Source organism: Lissotriton vulgaris, chromosome 5, assembly GCF_964263255.1.
Source record: "Lissotriton vulgaris chromosome 5, aLisVul1.2, whole genome shotgun sequence".
Classification (NCBI taxonomy): Eukaryota; Metazoa; Chordata; class Amphibia; order Caudata; family Salamandridae; genus Lissotriton; species Lissotriton vulgaris.
In genome coordinates, this window is record NC_141693.1 from 270,791,065 (window position 1) to 270,804,277 (window position 13,213).

The window sequence follows — 13,213 nt, forward strand, 5'->3', positions numbered from 1 at the left end:
GCTACTTAGGGCCTCTGAGTCTCCTACCCAGCAAAAAAAAAATCCGTTTCTTGATGCAAATTCTTAGATCATGCTAAACATAAAAAACTTTGAGGCAGTTTACTTAGTATAAAATTGTATTGTCATAGAAGTATTTAAATGATTTTATAAATTTAATTTTAGATTTGAAAAATGACTTCTAGAGGAAAGACGGAGACCAGTAAACTGAAGCAAAACTTGGAGGAGCAGTTGGACAGACTAATGCAGCAGCTGCAAGATCTGGAGGAGTGCCGGTAAGAGACCCTGCTTCCAGCTTTGCTGCAGATGTGTCAGGCATCATGTTATAGGGCTCTGTGTTCCAACAGTGGCACCTGCTTAGGTTAAACCTTCTTGAATGAATGGCATTAAGAAGTTGCTTTTTAATTCAGCATCCAGTTTGATGACCTAATGAAGCTGTGTTTGTTCTAGAGTAATGTTAATATACACTAAGAAGCACATTTATGGGGGTTGTAAACAGCAGCTCATGGACCGAGGTGTATTGCGATCGGCTCCTGTCTAGCAAGATCAGAGAAGGGCAATGGGGAGAGAGGAGCTCGAGGTCTAGGAGCATTCACAAAGTCATCCGGCAGCCAGAATCTGCAGACAGAACCAGACCATGTGGCATCTCCTGAAACCTAAAACGTGGAAGAACTGGCTCCAGCGACTCCCTGAGTCCTGCCTAAGAATCACAGCTTTAAACAAGCTTGCGGGCACAGTGCAGTGTGTTGAGCCCTTGAGACCCACCCTGTGCCACTTGTAGGCAACGCTCAGGCTGTGCTCTGGGGAGTACAGTGACTTGGCGGCAGAAGAGGTGAGGTGGCCTGTGCCTGATATCGCCTGGGCAGAACACGCAAGAAGGACCACAACACGACTTGGAGCCCAAAGTTGGATCTACGGGCCGGCGTCATGGAGCAACTGCTCCTAGAAGTGAGACTGCAATCTTTTACGATCCAACACCAGAAGAGATGTGTGTCTACAGCAGGTGCAGCAAACTGTGATCTGCAGCATCTGTGATCAACCCATTATTAAGAGGAGAGCCCAGAGAGCAGCAGACCTGAGGAACAAGAGAGTGCTACGGACGTGGGTGCAAACGGGGTCCTAGAGCAGCAACTTACATCTCCTATCACTGAAGGCTAAGGTAAAAGCAGGAACTGGTCGACTCCAAAAATGTAGATATTGTGACATGTAACTTAACTTTAGATGGACTTCTGTAGTGCTCACCCCACCATAGAGGCAATTGATGATGTGTGATGAAGCGTTCCCCTGTCCAGAATACAGAGAATACTGGAAGTTTTTACCAAGCATAGTGAGGTGATCAATTAGAATTAAACCACCGGTGACACATATATAAGATTGGAACCCAAGTGAATCACCAGGTTGCATTTAGAGAGTGACACATTTTGCCTCCACTTTCCTCTTTCACCATCTGAGACACAGCCTTTCAGGCCCATTTTAGAAGAGGAGAGTCAGTGTTGGTAGTTGGCAATAAATTCAACACAACTGCCCAAGACTGTTGAGGGATGGGATGAGGGAGGAGTGAAACAGACACTCAAATAACAAAAACACAGATATGATGCATAAAGGGGATCAGGTGAACACTGGGTTCAGGAAAGGTTCAACCTCATGGCCCCTACCAGGCAGAGGCCCAGTGCAAAAGCACTGTCCTAGACGAACTAGCCAACCCTTCAGACAACGTGGGTACATTCTGTGATTCAAACCACCTGAGTGGCACTAGAGGCTAAAGGTAACACAGTTACTGTAGACATGAGCAAGTGACAACTGACGGAGAGGGTCAAAGCCATGGAAGATGAAATCAGTAAACCACTTCCTGTCTTAGACACACTGCAGGCGCATATTGTAGAACTCACAGGAAAAATGAGGTGCAACTACAGGAACAACAGTAGAATAGAGGGAGTGGTGCATGAGGCAGCTGAGGAAACTGTTAAGGTGTCATTCCTCAAAGTGGATATCAGAGTTGCCTCCTCAAGACTGACAAGTTTCTTGGTCCAGGACTTGCACCTAGAAGACAGCCATCAGGTGCTCTCCACCAACCTATCGTAGCCACATAGTTAAATTAACTAGAGCAGGACTCAATCCACCAGAAAGCTAGTCTAACTGCCCTTTTTAAAACTGTAAAGCAATCTGTCCTGATATTTCCATATTACACAGTTGCTATTCAGTGTAAACGGGGCTCCTTCACAGAAGTCAAATTCCCTGAGAGGTGGAGATCCACTACATGTTGCTGTCTCCTGTCAAATTGAAGATTATGATAGACGGCATTTAATTATTCTTTACTGGGCCTTCTGACTCTTAGGAACAATATAGAGCTAGCAGCGACTGTGAGAAATTACAGTGACCAGCATCACAGCGAAGAAAGCAGCACAAACTACAACCCAAACCAGGGGCTGCCAATCATCCCATAAAGCAGCAAGTTGAAGCACAGAGGGCAGCACTGGTGAAAATGATGCAAGGTGAGGAGAGAGCTGTGTGAAATCACCCACCACTAGCCCAGTACATGGTATAAATGTGACTCCTTTGAGAACAAGATCATAAGATTACCTACTGAAAAGCCACAAATCGCAGACGGCAGTGACAGCTGATCTGCCACCATGCCGTTATAACATGCAAGTTAAACTCATGGGTAGTAGATCGTGAAAATGGATATAATTTGGCCTTGCAAGTGGGGAGCGGGACTTGGAGCTGATACACTAATTGTACAAATTGATGTGTTTACACATGGAAGTTTTAGATGTGCTGGCCAGCAGAGGCAAATGTGAAACACCTCTGACCCCTTAATTTTGTGGTTTGAGCAGATCACTGTTGTGACTTAGTTCTAGGGAAATGGGAGCTGGAGTTAATTATCTTCTGCTTTCCAGCGATAGCATCATCATAGGTGATGAATTGGGTGTCTTAACAATGGAAAGCTGAGACAGAGCACACAGAAGTTTTTCTACTTAGTGATAAGATGTAGGAACCTATATCAGGGCTTGCTTTCTGGGTTCAATGCAATGCAACGCAATGCCCTCACTTGGGGCCAGATGTAGGAAGTCTATTAACGGTCGGTAACGCCGAAATTAACGAATTTCGGCCGTTACCGACCGGTAATAGGCTTTTCTGATGTAGAGGCTGAAATGAACGATTCGGTAAATTACCTATTAATTAAATACCGATTCGGTAAGTTACCGAATTCCTAATGTAGGGAGCACTTAAATGAGTGCTTATCCCATGTAAGGATTCGTTATTTACCATCAACTACTACTGCAACATGTGCACCCATACACAATTGAGGGGTGCAACAGGGTGTCAAAGTGACACCATGCCACCCTTCAATGTTTTCCCCCTTTTACCTAATCGGTTATATACCGATTCGGTAATTGACATTCATTCCTGTGGGCCAACAGGCCCATAGGAATGAATGGCAATTACCGAATCGGTAAATACCGATTCGGTAATACTGAATCTTAACGATTTGGTAATTTTTACCGAATGATTTGCTAAATAGCATTTACCGATTCGAAAATACCGAATCAGTAAAATTTGGTATTTTCGAATCGGTAAATGCTATATACCTACATCTGGCCCTTAATGACTACACTTTCTTTACCTGTAATGTAAGAGGGATGAACCTTTGCTAAGAAGGACAAGATTCATGTCTTATTTGATTCAGAGGGCTATGCTAGTAACCTTCCAGAAAACACACCCGACTAAATATGAAGCAACACCACTGGCAGGGTCATGTGTTCACCAGATGTTTCTTTGCTTGGGCAAGGGGAAACACTGATTAGAATTTGGTCAGGGGTGCCCTTGGTAGACATGCACATAGATCCAGCTAAGCATGCTTGGTTGGGTGGCCTCAACGTGATGCTGAGCAGCCTTTACGCCCCAAGCTCCTACGAACTTCAGTTTATTTATACTATTTCTAACAGGTTAGCCTAGCACCTAGCTCCTCTCATGGTTGGGGGGACACCAGTTAAGTTGTCATCATAGATTTGGATAGATCCCAACTGACATTGACGAAGAAACAGTCTGAAGGTAGCACAGAACTTTGCAAAATGGCACTTTAGTGGTGGTTGGTGGACTTCTGAAGACCGACCCACAGCACTCATAGGGAATATTTGTTTTATACTCTGGTATACAACCTACATTTCCACCTCAACCGATTCATGGTTTCCGCTGCCATAGCCACAGCCATATATTACACAGATTATTTATGGAGAATCCTATTGGACCACAATCTGTTGCTACTGAAAATCCAATGAGGAAGACACCCTTTGCCAAACCCAACATTGCTACTCTAGAGTCCTGCACCAGAGGACCCTGCACTCAATGAATTTCTTAATGAAGTCATAGAAAAGTTCTTCACAGAGAACCCGTTGACTACCACCAACACCACAGTTGAGAGGGAGTCATTTAAGACGGTACTCAGGAGTTTCTTTGGACAACTAATGGGGAGTAGATCATTAATGACCAAGTAATTGATTAACATGGGTAACTCCGTGCAAGAGAAATAAAAGCACCCCACAAAAAGCAAGAATTGTTGAACTTTTTGCAAAAATACACTGCTCTGGCTTTGAAGGTGAGGTGCCTTGAGTTGACCATAGGTTGCACGCCACATACAGGCAGCCACAGGGAGACTTTGAACCTCTGAACACTTGGAAAGAGGTTTGATTAGTGGAGCTGGATAGGAGCCCACTCTGTGTTTTAGGAAAGTGATACAGTTACTTTCATGTTCTGTTATGATCTCTAACACTGGTGCAACCAAGACAAAACTTGCAATGTTTCTCTCTCTAGATGCTTCAAAAATATTCTTAATTTTTTGGCTTCCTAAAGACCCAAAATCTCTTGCAACTGCTGCAGTTAAGCAATGATTTTACACACCTCATTGCCAGGCACAGGAATCATTCCCCCTGCAGCAGGGATGTTTTACGGTGCAGAGCATAGCTTCACAGTGACCACAAGTTATTGGAGATACCATTTGATGATAAGACTGTGATTTCAATGTCCACTGAAATGTTGGAACAATGTAAATAGAAGTGAGGTATGGGAAGTGCCATTTCTTATGGTTTCTAAACAAAGCTTTTAAAGACTAGATGCTTTTTAAAGCATAACTTTCTTGCTGTCAGTTAAGAGTGGATATTTCATATCAAGCCAAAACTCTCTGTCACCAATCAAGACTCAGTCACAAAGTTGGCCGGACTCCACTTGGTTTCTTTGAGGAGTATTGTCATGAATAAAACAAATGCATTTTTATCTGTACGAAGTCTCGATTACGACTGCCCCGTGTCACATTCAATAATTATTGGTTTTATCTGGTATGCTAATTATCACTTATTCCACGGTTTGGTATTATAAAAAAGATGCATGTTGCCCTCAAAAATATTGATAGGTTTGACCTGCCGAAATTTATCAGAGGATGATGATTTTAGTGCACACAGTAATTCTATGTCAGGACCGGAGGCGAGGATTATGCTCTACTTTCTTACTTTTATTCCATACCAGCAGACTTCAACAAACTAACTTTTCCATCAGGCAGTAAAAAAAACTACAACAGTTAAGCCAGTCAGCCTTCCGTTCCGCAAATATAGGTAGACATTCCCTACATATTTTCCTCTTTCTTTCCTGTTTCCAGCAGCCAAGTACCTCTTTACATTCCTCTTATGTTTGGGGAATTTCTTTTTAGCTATTATTTGCTGTTAACAATATTACGGCTGCTCGCCGTCTTTGTGTTGCCCACAGGAACACACATTATCGCTCCATTTGTGGCATTATTGAAGTCTTGGGACCATGTGAGTCTCCGCCTCCCCCGAACCGCCTGGAAGCCCTGATGCCCATTTTCACAGGTCAGTAAAATCACAGTTAGAAACAGCTTGACGCCCGTGAAGCGGGTCAGTATCTCTTTCACATTTTAAGCATCAGGGCTTACTCACGCGAATACTGCACTGTTTCAGGTGCTGGGCCCAGGTGTTTCATTGACCCTCTGGAGCATTGGGCGAGTCATCCCCAGGGCCTCGACCCATCGTGCTCAGGATGACCAAAATCAAGACTGCCTTATCCAGTGCCATATTAGCCTCATGCTGGCCAGGAGAGATATCTGTAGCTCTAAGCTGCACCCACCTTTCTTGCAGGGTTTTCCCTGTGACCATACTGTTGGCAGGTCCTTGCTGCTGTGATACTCCACCTTACGCTAACCCTTTGTATTTACTATCCTGCAAGCCCTATATAGAGCATCTCAAAGGTAATGGAAGTATATGGAGGAAGAGTCCCTACAGGTCCTTCCCATGGATGATTAATTTTGCGAAGCAGTAGACCCCTCCATTCACCTGTTGGTTGCATCTGCAATTGAGCCCCTGGAACGCTGCTTAATCGAATTGACTTATGCCTGCCTGGTCTCCCTAAATTTGCTGGATGACACCCGGCTTGTACTGGGGCACCCTCATGCATAAGCGTGCAGCTAAGCGCAATAGGCGACGTGGGGGTAGACTTGGGCACTTTTGGCTTAAAAAGGCTTTTCTTTTGCGCTCTGCACCCGTTGCTATGGACGACGCTTTCGGCGCTCCTGATGAACAGCCATTTCCCCTCCCTGCCCTGGAAGAATGATAGGGATTCAACTGATGAATCAGGCCCCTCTCGGCCTTTGTGCCCTTCCCTGGTCCCGACCCAGAGGATCTCATTTACCCCTGCCTGGCGGAATAGGTCCCATCTGACAAAGTCGCCAACTATGTGGCGAGCTGACTTCAGAAACCACTAGATAAAGAAGCCCGGACGTGTCTTAGGGTTGGATGTCTTTTCCCTCTCTCCCAGGCAAGGTGGCTCTCAACCCAGTGTTAGATACCCATACAGCCACCTTCTACATTAGAGAACAAACTCTTAGATGTCAGTGGCCCTCTCACCAAATTCTTGACCAGGCGGAGGAGGCCAAGGCCTCTGGCACTCCGATCTCCCCAGAGGCCCTCTCAAGCAGAGCTCAGCGCACAGTGACATTCCTAGGGAATGCAAACTGCGCCCTGTATGCCGAGAGGCACCCCTCGTTTTGCTGAAAGTCGACCACAAGTTGGGTGTCCTGGCGACGACAGTAGCCGGTGGCGTAGGGCAGGGTCTTGGGGAGGCTTTTATCAGACAGCTTAGCAAATTCTTTGCCACTTTCACCTCTATGGACAAGACACAAGCATCTATTAAAGTAGATCTTCCACCCTCACATTTTTGTCTGGGCCGGACATGGCAGAGAGCGATTGGCTGGCCGTTTCTATACCCATGGCCCTCCCAGAGGCTTCAGGAAGACTTGGGACTAGTCCTGACAGGAATAGTTATTCGCTACATTCAGAGGATGCCAGGGACATAATTCCAGACGTTCTTCCAGGGAGCAGTACCAAGCCCAAACAGTGGAGAGTTCGCCATTCTTGCCGACTAAAGGTGCGAAGATTGGCCCTGTTCAGTCAAAAGAGCGAGGAGATAACCTCTGACGCATGGGTTCTGCAAACAGTTGTGCTCCCCTATGGGACCTTACTTCATAATTCACAGCCACGTACGCTAGGTTTTACAGAGATGATGTGGCCTTGATAGAGTAGGAGGTTGCAAATTTGCTGCAAAAAGAGGCGATTACCCAGACCCACCTCCACCCCAAGGTTTCCTCAGCAACATCTTTTTTGTGAAGAAGAGAGATGGTGAGCAACGGCCAGTGATCAACCTCAAAGCGTTAAACAGTTGGCTGGTTTATCGCCCTTTCGAGATGAAAGGAATCCATCTCTTGCGCGATCTGCTCTGCCTGACGACTGAATGGTGTGCTTAGACTTGAAGGACGCATACCTGACAATCCCCATATTTCCTCCCCGTCGCAGGTTCCTTCAATTCCAGTGGGAAGAGCAGGTATAAAAGTTTATGACCCTGCCGTTTGGTCTTTCTTCCGTCCCCTGGTGCTTCACCTAGGTGCTCACAATGGTGGTGGAGACCCTTGGTATAAGGGAATCCATCTCAAAATATAGTTAGACGATCTACTCCTTCTGGACCAATGTCCAAAACGCTTGATGGAACAGTTGCAGAATCAATCCACTTACTGGAAAATTTTAGCTTTATCCTCAACAAACGGAAATCTCTTCTGGTCCCGTCCAACCTGAAATCGTTTCTGGGCTTCGTCATCAACTAAGTAGAAAGGTCCTTAAGGCTTCCCTCACGGAAGGTAGCCAAGATTTGCAGCGAATTGAGGAGGACATTGTCCAGACCAACAGCCCCTCTCCTGGTGGTCCACCAAGTTCTCAGATATATCAGCTGGGAGTCTGACCCCCTTGGGACAGCGACGGGTGCCTTCCTCCAGTATTGGTCGCTGGAGAAGGGTTATGCGTTTCCCCCATTTGCCATGATCACAAGGATATCCTCTGAAGTGAGAAGACAGAAGGCGGGCCTAGTCTTGGTCATTCCGTGCTAAAGGTCTCAAATATTGTTTCCAGTTCTTCAGGAACTTTCCTGGGATTCTCTGATCCTGCTACCCCGCGCACCACATCTCCTTCGGGATCCCCAGGGCAATTATCACCCACTAGTGACCCAGATATGCATGCCCCTCATGGGTTGGTGGATTACCATCAATGCTGGCAAGTCCCACGACTTTCGCAAGAGGCTGAAAGAATGCTATCCGCAGCCTAGGCAAATGGAACCAACAAGCGTTACAGGTCCACATTGTCCAGATTGGTTTGTTGGTGTGTTAAAAAAGGTCAGGATCTCAAGGGGTGTGAAGTGGTCCCTATCATGAATTTTTGAGAGTCTCTAGCATCCCAGAAATTTGTTTATCGATCAGCCATTTCTACAGGTCATGTTCCCATGCAGGAGAATCCTGTGGGGGAACATCCTTTGGCTTGTAAACTGATCAGGAGGATACTTGGTGCTGCCTCCGGAACCCAGATATTCATTTCTTTTGGATGTTAATAAAGTTTTATGTCTCTTTGGCTCAAGTCAGAAGAATGAATACTTATCACGCAAGGAGCTCTCGGCAAAGCTTGCTATACTGCTGTGCTTGGTTTCATGTTGATGGGTGTCCGCTGTCCCAGCCCTAGACATCAGGTGTCTGATTGTTGCTCCCCATGGAGTTAGTCACCTTTCATATCTCGAGACGTACAAAGTTGAATTAGAAAAGGATATCATTAATGCGGTGGACTGGGCTTCGGACTCCATGTTTAAACTGTTTTATTTTAAACCAGTTCTGTACATGGCCTATTTGGTGGTGGATAGGCTTTGAAATAGCATGTTCCTCATCTCTGGTCTTGACATAGTATGAAATATTTCCTAGTAAACATAAAGGAATATTTCAATTCTATTAAGGACATGGAGGCGAGGATTATTCCCACCCATGGTTCTTGAGAAGTCTTCCCGACCCAAATAAATGTAGTGGTTTATTCATTTTCTCTGCGCATGTCGTAAGGTCCAAGTATTTGTTTAGATCACGGTCATGGAGAGGAGGCTCTCCCAATGTTGAGTTATCAGTTTTAATCAGTTTTTATTCTCCAAGAATGTCACTATTGGTAAATGTGTCAAGTATAACCTCTTATGTCATTACGGGATATGAGTTATAAAGTGCAGGTTCATGGCTCTTGTGTTTGACTTATTTCAGGTTCCGATGGTAATAAGGGAGAGTGATGCAAAGAGATGCTAGTGTTGCATTGAAGAAAGAGGAAGATATGCTGGGGATGTCCACCTATATGGGAGGAACTGAAGGCTGATTGGCAGGAAAGTTGTCTTTTTCCCTTTGCCTCCTTGGAAAGTTCGTTTTTTTAATTGTTGAAGTCTGCTGAAATAGAATAAAAGAAAGAAAGCGGAGCATAATCCTCGCATCTGTGTCCTTAATAGACTTTAAACTTTCCTTCATTTTTTTTTTTTTAACACACTTTATTGGTGACTGCATCATATCATGTACATTAGGAAAGTATTCGTTTACATACAGTCGTTTTTGTTTTTCGGTTATCCATCAGATATCATACATGAGTCATGTAACAGTTACCCATTTTTTGTCATACATGATAAAGCAGACCGAGCAAGGTCAAATTCAGTGCTGGAAATGTTACTAATCTAGTGGTGGTTATGTTGCATCGCCAGCAAGTCTTCAAAATTAGTGCGTATTCGTATTAACTATTGGTAACATGAAAAAAACCCAACTTCCACCCACCCCAACCCTCCCCCCACCCCCTCCTGGTCAGTCCCTTCCCAGCAGCAACTGTGATTGCCGGAGGTCTTCCTACGGTTCACCTTCTGAAGGAAGCGAGGAATCGGATAGATTCCTGACCTTTCAATGGAACCGAGCCTAATACCCTCAGGAATCTAAACTGTCTCATAGCCTACAGGGTCTCAGTATCTTGTGCAGGGGACAATTCTAGTGCTTCCAGGTCGATTAGCATGGCCTCCCATTCCAGCGAGATGGGCTGCTTCCTCCTCCCTCTCTCCTCTTCCCTTCGGACAGCAGCACCTTCCGCTTTCCCCCATTGGAGCATCTCCGTCTGCTAGACAGTGTCCGCCGGGCATCTGGGGGACTTCCACCTCATCGTGAGCACTCGAATCGCTAGGATGAGTGCTAGGTCTATGAATTTTAGTCCCACCTTTTGGTTCTTGGGGCGTCTACGAAGTCCCACGAGACAATGGAGCGCCTCATCTGGGACCGGGAGGAGTGTAACTGTAGTTAGAGAGCGGTGCACTTCACCCCAATAATCCTTTATGCGGGGGCAAGCCCACAGCATGTGCATAAAGTCTGCCTCATCTCCTTTGCAACGGGGGCAATAGTGGGGGGAGTCCGGAAACATACGGTGTATTCTTGTCGGGGTAAGGTAGGACCTATGAAGCACCATTGTCTGTATGCATTTAAACCTCGCTTTACGCAATACCTTTTTGGGGTGTTCCAACACACGTTTCCATGCTTGGTCCTTGATCTCCATCCCGGTGTCCTCCGCCCACCGCGTCCTAAGGGATGTAAGTGTTATTGCCGCATGTGCCCTTATCCCAGTGTATAACCAGCGCACCAGATGTCCCCCCGTTCCCATGTAATATAAGAGGTGTACTAAGGTATGGTGTGGGGGTTCAGTCCTCCATGGGGCCCACCTGTTTCTGATGTAGTGTGTCACTGTGGCGTGTAAGAGAAACAGACACGGCGGTGCTCCCGTAGCCTGTACAAATGAGTTGTGATCCAGTATATTGCCGTCCCCAAAGAAGTCTCCTACTACCTCCATCCCAGCATCCCTCCAAGCCTGTAGTCTGGCTCGCGTGAGTCGTCCTTGTGGTGTAGGGATGCCCAATAAGGGGACATTCAGAGCGTATGGGGCCTTCGTGGACGTGTATGAGAGGGCCTTTTTCCAGCATGTGAGGGCTGTTCCTAACAGTGGGGGACAATCAGGGGGGACCTTAGCCCTCGGCAACAAAAGAGAGTGTAATTCACCCTGATCTATCCGCTGCTGCGTAAATCCAATCTCATGGAGGTTCCTACCTGCAGTCCAATAAGACAGCCATTGAAGCTGGCTGGCATAATAGTACCCTTGGAGGTCTGGGACTCCCAAACTGCTACTTTGCGTCGGCAGCTGGAGCTTTCGAAGACCTATGCGTCTCCGACCAGCTCCCCAAATAAGAGTGGATAAAATAGTGTTCAGTGTATTAAAAATGGTTTGCGGGAGGATTACGGGCAGGTTCACAAAATAATATAGGAGTCTAGGCAACATCACCATTTTTGAGATGGCGATCCTCCCCATTACTGATAAGGGCAGGGAGGTCCAAAACCCAACATTAGCGCAGATTCCTCTTATAGCCCTTAATATATTGCCCTCTATCTGGTCCTCTTGTGATCTATATACGCAGATACCTAGGTATTTAAATGTAATGGGGGCCACTGGTAGGTCATAAGTGCCAAATTGTAGACGGGTTATATGCGGCATATCAAGTCAAGTCAAGTCAAGTCAAGAGATTTATATAGCGCGCTACATACCCATAGGGTCTCAAGGCGCTAGAGGGAGGGTGGGGAATTACTTGTCGAATATCCAAGTTTTAAGTTGCTTTCTGAATGCTAGGTGGTTCTGGGTAAGGCGAAGGTGAGTGGGAAGTGAGTTCCAGGTTTTAGCTGCCAGGTAGGAGAAGGATCTACCTCCCATGGTGGTTTTGTTGATGCAAGGTACCGTGGCAAGGGCTTGGTTGGAGGATCGCAGCTGACGGGGGGGGTGTAGAAGGACAATCGTGTGTTGAGGCATTCGGGCCCAAGATCGTAAAGTGCTTTGTGTGCGTGGGTTAGGAGGCGGAAAGTAATCCTCTTATTTACGGGGAGCCAGTGGAGGTTTTTCAGGTGACCAGAGATGTGTTCTTTACGCGGGATGTCTAGTATGAGCCTGGCTGAAGCGTTCTGGATGCGTTGGAGTTTTTTCTGGAGTTTTGCGGTGGTACCGGCATATAGTGTGTTTCCGTAGTCCAGGCGGCTCGTGACCAGTGCGTGGGTGACCATTTTTCTAGTTTCGGTGGGGATCCAGCGAAATGTTTTTTTGAGCATTCGAAGAATGTTGAAGCAAGATGATGAAATAACGTTGACTTGTCTGGTCATGGAGAGTGAGGAGTCCAGGATGACGCCCAGGTTCCGTGCGTGGTCCGTCGGGATGGGGGCTTTTCCAAGGGCTTCTGGCCACCAAGAGTCATCCCAGGCGGAGGTGGAGGTGCCTAAGATGAGGACTTCTGTTTTGTCTGAGTTCAGTTTCAGACGGCTGTGCTTCATCCACTTGGCTACTTCTTTCATTCCTTCGTGTAAGTTGGTTTTGGCGGTATTAGGGTCTTTGGTGAGTGATAGGATCAGTTGAGTGTCATCTGCGTAGGAGATGATGTTGAGATTGTGTTGGCGAGCGATGGCCGCAAGGGGGCTCATGTATACGTTGAAGAGGGTGGGGCTGAGTGACGATCCTTGTGGCACGCCACAGATGACTTCAGAGGCCTTTGACTTGAATGGTGGGAGGCGGACTCTCTGTGTTCTTCCGGTGAGGAACGAGGTGATCCATTCTAGTGCTTTTCCTTGGATTCCTACGTCTCTGAGGCGCTGAAGAAGGGTGCTGTGACAGACTGTGTCGAAGGCAGCGGAGAGGTCGAGGAGGATGAGGGCGACTGTGTCTCCATTGTCCAGTAGAGTTCGAATGTCGTCTGTTGCTGCGATGAGGGCGGTCTCAGTGCTGTGTTTGGCTCGGAAGCCGGACTGTGAGGAGTC

The 13,213-nt window shown here is 46.5% G+C and overlaps 1 protein-coding gene across 3 annotated transcripts in view; it reads left to right on the forward strand.

Annotated features, from left to right (window-relative positions):
• The window catches only part of LZIC (leucine zipper and CTNNBIP1 domain containing), a 223,876-nt gene that overhangs the window by 57,068 nt on the left and 153,595 nt on the right, over positions 1 to 13,213 (forward strand). For all 3 annotated transcript variants that reach the window (XR_015295870.1, XM_086921382.1, XM_086921381.1), the window contains exon 2: positions 163 to 272. Coding sequence is in view for 2 of the 3 variants with exons in the window: in XM_086921382.1 (XP_086777508.1) it covers positions 172 to 272 (101 nt within the window). In the remaining variant the exon portion in view is untranslated. The remainder of the gene's footprint in view (positions 1 to 162; positions 273 to 13,213) is intronic.